Below are 6,200 nucleotides of genomic sequence, written 5' to 3' on the forward strand. Positions count from 1 at the left end.
CAAGCATAACACACTCTTACATACTCCCATGCAAGTAAGGTCTAACCTTTATTATATTGTAAAGTAATATAAAGTAAAAGCAATCATGAGGAACAAGTGAAGGGAATTTGACAAGCAACCTCCTACGATCCTAAAAAGCTAGGGCCATGAGGCCAAGAAAGAGACAAAAACTGTCTTCCATCTTCTTTAAGCAAAAGTATTAAGCAACTAGATAAATCATGGTTAGCCAAAGTGTCCAAAACTTTGTATATGACTTACTAAATCATGCCATATGATATAATAACTAGTTATACTCTATTTAATTATTATTTTCACAAAATAATAATTTATCTCTAATTAAATACAAGAATTGATATTATTTATTAATAATCATAATAATAATAATAAATGTACAAAATGTGCCAACTTGATAAAGGTGTGACCATATAGGGTCATATGTTATTAGCAATATTACTCAATAATGATTCTTGGGCATAGAGATCAAACAATTACTTTGTGGATCAAGTCACAAGTAATTCCAAGATGACAATATATTTTATTCTTCAAATCGACATGCACACGGGGTTTTGTTTATAAAATATGTTGTGCATTGGTCTACTCCAACGTTATCCGTAATTGGTAGTCATAAAGGGTATACCCATATATGATATGACTAGCTGACAAAAACTATGTAGTCAAAGTTTATTTATTAGGGAAAGCAATGTCCTTGGACCCCTCGATGACTTGGTGCTGACATCTAATGTGTCTGGCCAAGTTCTGACTAAAATTTATGTGTTCGATTTAGTAGTCGGATGTAGTCATCACAAATTTTTATCGGGAAACAAAATTTTGAACATTGAGATTGGCCCATAGCCATGTCTCGTGTTTATGGGAATATTAAGAACAAAGGAATAACCGATTACTTATCTAAGGGTTGAATTTTGATCATGATCAAAGTTTGGCAGTTGCATTGGATGATTCACTCTCTGTTGATTGTTTTGAGAAATATTAGACCTCAAATAGTTGATAACATGTCCAAGTGGGAGACTATTGGGGATAGTTTCAAATGTCATTAACTATTGATAATATTTCTAAATAATAACATAGTCTTTTTGAGTTGGCCTCATGACACAATTAGCAATAAGAAAATGAAGAAAAATAAGTTGTTAATTATTATGAATTAATAAATTAATTAGAAATAATTTTGGTAATTAATTAAATAGTTTTAATTAATTAAAAATCTTAAAGATTAATTAATTCCTAGAGATTAATTGGAATATTCTATAAGCCTCTTGGAAGATAGGTAGGGAAGAAATCTAGGATATCTATCCTAGGATAAGGCCGGTGGGAGTGCAGCGGTAAACGACTGCGGGGATCGGAATCGCAACCGGCTACACAACACTGGAGCTGTAGTTTGTCCGGTGCGGGGTGACTACCCCTCCCTCTCTCTCCTCGTGTGATTGACCGATTTTTTCTTTTTCTGCTTTCCAACGGCTATTTAAAAAACATTTTCATTTTTTTTACCTTCAACGGCTACAACAATAAACATTACAAAATTTATTTTTTAAATACATTTACCACTCTATAAATACCAAAAAAATCTAACATAATTTTCACACTTATTTCTATATATTCTCTCAAAAAAACTACTCAACTACAATGTCGTCATCGTCATCTTCATCATCCGATTCGATGGCGAAAGAAGAGACATTATTTTTCGGTTCCGTCATGGCAAAAACATTGGCCTATTTCCAAAATCGACAAGGTCAAAGTTCACGTTTACGGCCTTAAATAAGAATACTTCCATGCACAATCGTCTTATAGAAGATTATTTTACAGATGACGTCATGTACACTTAAAAGTTTCGACGGTGGTTCCGGATGAGGAAAGAGTTTTTTTACGTATTGTTGGCGATTTGGAAGGTCGATTTCCATATTTCCATTGGAAGCGAGTTGCGAGACGTAGAAAGGGTTTTTCCCCAATTCAAAAAGTGCACAATCGTAATTCGTCAATTAGCATATGACATGAGAGCATATAAATGGGACAAGTATTTGAGGATGTTGGAGCATACCACACGAGACATAATGTACAAGTTCGCAAAAATTATTACTCTAGTTTACGAGAAATGATATTTGCGCAAACCAACCATCAATGATGTCCACCAATTGTACACGGTGCATGAAAATAAGCATGGGTTCCCGGAAATGCTAGGTACTATCGATTGCATGCAGTTGTCTTGGGCATTGTGCCCCAACGCATGGTGTGGTCAATACATGCGAGGCTATCATATAAAGTCGACGATTGTTCTAGAAGAAATCGCATCACATGATCTTTGAATATGGAATGCATTCTTTTTTCCAATTGGTGCAAACAACAAAATCAATATTCTAGACCAGTCGCTGGTATTCAACAACATCTACCTTGGAAAGTTATACGATGTACCGTTTGAAGCAAATTGGGTAGCATATTAGCAAATGTATTATCTTACTGATGGGATATATCATACTTTATCTCTTTTAGTGACATCATTGACATATCCGAACGACGAAAAATGAAAAAAGTTTAAACAAGCACAAGAGTCAGCTAAGAAGGATGTGGAGCAAACATTTGGTGTACTAAAGAAGCATTGGCAAGTGCTACAAGCCGGGGCACGGTCATATGAATTGAAAAAGTTGCAACATATAATGTATGTGTGCATCATATTACAAAATATGATTCTAGAAAATGAAGGAAGAACGATATGCCGATACAATGAAAATGAAGTTTTTCCAAGCGTCGAATGAGTAATTGTTGGTATGCAAGTGTATAGGGAAAATAAAAGAGAAGTACATGATCGTAACATTCATTACTCCCTTCGGGCGTATTTGCAGGATCACATTTACAGGACTCACATACAACGCTAGGCAGAGTATTGGTACGATGATTTATTTGACAAATCAGATGAAGATTCAGATATATTCGTCGAGGACACGAACGTAGATTCGGATGACGATGACGAGGACGATGATTCAGAGTGAAGTGCTTTTTTTATAGTTTCAGATATTATGTCATTTTTATTTTTAAGTAATGCAATATTTATATTTTAATTAATTTTTATAATTATTAATCATTTTAATTAGTTTTATTTACTTTTTGAATTATAAACTTTAAAATTAAATTATTTTTATTTTTAAAAATAAAAGTGAAAGGCAGTGAAAAGTAATTATTTCTTGTCTTTGGGTGAGTGAAAGACGAGTGAGTGGACAACTGTTGTGACACTGGAAAAGCGAGTGATGAAAGGTGAGTACACCCTCCGGTCTAAGGCAAGTTTTGATAAGGATAAGTATTATCCTTATGAATTTGACTGACTTAAGGATTTAAGCTAGAGCCTATAAATAAGATGCTTGGGATCAAACACAAGGGATTCCTAACTCTTAATTTTCGTTCCCCCTCTATCCTTTTACTCCATGAGTTCAAAAACTATAACCCCTCTCTAGGGTTATAGAATATTCGACTTATCCCTTAATAGGGTTTCATTGTTTTGTTTCTTGGAGTATTGGGTCTGACTACATTAAAGGGATTCTCCTTTGGGTCATTCATCCTTTGCAAGAGTTGTCAATCACATGGTCTTGATCTAAAGATCAAAAGGTTAGTGTTCTTACCCTTTCTTTAGTTGATTTCAAAAGTATGTTGCTATAATTAGTAAAACCTAGATCCTAGGGTGCATGTACACATAAGGATTAATTTGATTGTTTCGCTGCGCCAACCTAGTGTGTATTGATGTATTAAAAATCTAACACATAGGTCGCGGGGTATACCAACCGCATGGCCATATGAAACGTATTGTCATGTCATTGTCATCTCATCACCATAATAATAACACATTTAATTTGGTATACCTACCACACCACATTATTAAAATAATTTAATTTTTAATTTTTTAATTAACCAAATTATATTTATTTGGTTAACTTTTGTTTTGAACGACTGGTTAGTAGTTAGAAGTTAGTAAAATTCGCATATGTCTGAGTTAGAACCCATGACCTCCAATCTAAAAGACAAATCATTCACCAAGTGGGTTAGTTAAATAAATGAATTAAGAATACTAGATTTTCATTATAATTAAAGCATTACATAGATTAAATTAAAAAAATCTAGAAAAAACAAAAGAAAAAGTAGAAAAAAATACTGAATATTGAGAAATAAAAGTAGATACTCCTATACTTTTTTGGATGATTCATTTGACCACAATAAATATTTCTAGACCCCGCGATGGTCTCACACCTGATTGTTGTGAGTGGTTACACGATTGAGATTTCCTCGAATGCTTCAAACCGAAAGAAATTGAATCTTTATTAAGAACCCATTTTTGACATTTCTTGAACTCATACCAAACATTTCATGTAAAAAACGGTTACTAACTGGTTGCGACTTTTGGTATTGTTTGAGCGCCACGACGAAGACGTTAAAATCGTTATCCCCACTTTTGTGTATGATCTTTAAGTTGTTGTAAATTCCATTGAATTAAATTATTTTTAACATCATATTGTGTCATTCTGATGTAATTTGGTCGGCTTCCTATGATCACCTTGCTCCATTTGGTTATGGAAGAGGTTTCGAACGGTTTCCCAAAATGTATATCCCTTTTGCACATTTCATTTGATCGGGTCTTGGCGAGCTAAATTCCAACCCTCAGCTAAAGCAGTTTTTTCTTTTTTCTTTCTATTCCTTGCTCTTGTTGGAAGAAATTTAGTTTTTATTTATTTATTTATTTGAACTTTTGCTTCAAATGTTTTGGTTGCTCAAATTGTGTTTAATGTACTTCATTGGAAGAATCCGATGTCAGTTGTGGTTATGAAAATTGTTGCTGCGTGAAAGGTTGCTGGTAGACGAAAACGGGATGTTGGAAAAAAACCATTGTGTAAAAGGATGTTGGAAAGTTGTTGGATAAGGGAGCTTTTAAGCAAGTTCATGAAACTACCTTGTAGTAAATTTAAGCTAAGATATTAATGTCGTGTCGTTTCTAGTGAAAAGAGTTATTAAACCAATGTTTAACAATAGTTTATAGCTAAGGGGTTAGTTTGCAAATATGTTTCCTATATATATCTTGTACTCTGTTATTCAACGTAATGAGAAAAAGATTACCTTAATCAATTAAGGTTTTATATGGTATCAGAGCATCAATAGCTGACACTAACCCTAAGTCTTGACACGGCTGAAATTCCGGTAATCTAACTCCCTCCGGCAGCCTACAATCAAACCCAAGTCTGCCATTTATCTCTCAATCAGCATGACGTCATTCATTGTAGCATAAAAATCTGCTCAATCAGCCCACCGTTGGGCCTTTCTTCTCAAAAGGGATAATTATCAATTTTGGAAAACTATGGTGGAACCCTTCTTCTCGGCAAACAAACTATCAGGGTATCTTAATGGATCGATCATGTGTCCTCCCTTGCAGATAACAACAAAAAACAAGATAATGGAAAATCCGGCTTATGCGACTTGGAAAGCAAACGATGATCATGTAAAGATGTTACTACTCTCTTCAATCTCTGAACAAGCGTATGGTGTTTTTACGGGAAACAAACATCCCATGAGATATGGGAAGCTTTGCAACGTGCCTTTGAGCCTACACCCCTTTCCCGAGAACTTACCCTCAAAACTAATCTCCTAAAACTGGAAATTGGCAATGATGAATCTATCATTGCCTATCTTCAACGTGCAAAGGGATATGCTGACTCTCTTGCCTCAATTGGCGAGCCTGTTCGTCCAAAAGATTTAGTTCTAACCATTCTTGTAGGTTTATCCAGTCGCAATGAGTTCAATGGCCTTGTCACTACACTCACAGCTCGTGGGACTGAAATATATTTTGATGATCTCCAAGCTCTTCTTGCAGACCATGAGTTTGTTCATGGCCGATCCAAAATAGGAACACCAAATATATCCCAGGCATATAATGTGCGAGTCGGTCAATCTACAGGCCCTAGCTGAACTCCAAGCCAAAATGTGAGCAACTCACCAAATTACATGCAACTTGCAGCTCAAGCCCAAGCTCTTGGCTTAAGTCTCATTCCAACAGATGTAACACCCCAAGCCTTCTTTGGTAATCGAAAACCATCTTCCAGTGGGTATCGTAGTGGAAATCGTGGCGGTCTTGGAAGAAACAACAATCGTAATACTTGTGGAGGCAAATCACGTGATCCTGATTTTTGTTGGGCATCCACTCATAACACCGTGTATGG

The 6,200-nt window shown here is 35.2% G+C and overlaps 1 protein-coding gene across 1 annotated transcript; it reads left to right on the forward strand.

Moving 5' to 3' along the window:
* The first annotated feature begins 5,341 nt into the window (after window positions 1-5,341).
* On the forward strand, window positions 5,342-5,949 carry LOC145163410 (uncharacterized). The gene is made up of 2 exons (XM_079082251.1): window positions 5,342-5,575; window positions 5,686-5,949. Exons 1-2 carry the CDS (start codon window positions 5,342-5,344, stop codon window positions 5,947-5,949), a joined length of 498 nt encoding a protein of 165 aa, XP_078938377.1.
* Window positions 5,950-6,200: the final 251 nt, after the last annotated feature.

Source organism: Lactuca virosa, chromosome 3 (genome assembly GCF_052849685.1).
Source record: "Lactuca virosa cultivar CGN04683 chromosome 3, Lactuca_virosa_CGN04683_v6, whole genome shotgun sequence".
In the NCBI taxonomy this organism is placed as follows: Eukaryota; Viridiplantae; Streptophyta; class Magnoliopsida; order Asterales; family Asteraceae; genus Lactuca; species Lactuca virosa.

Excerpts from the sequence above, each read along its gene's own strand:
- LOC145163410 (XM_079082251.1), top strand. The coding sequence starts at position 5,342 with ATGGTGGAACCCTTCTTCTCGGCAAACAAACTATCAGGGTATCTTAAT. Across the intron at positions 5,576-5,685 it reads GATATGGGAAGCTTTGCAAC|GGATATGCTGACTCTCTTGC; the intron begins GTGCCTTTGAGC and ends CAACGTGCAAAG.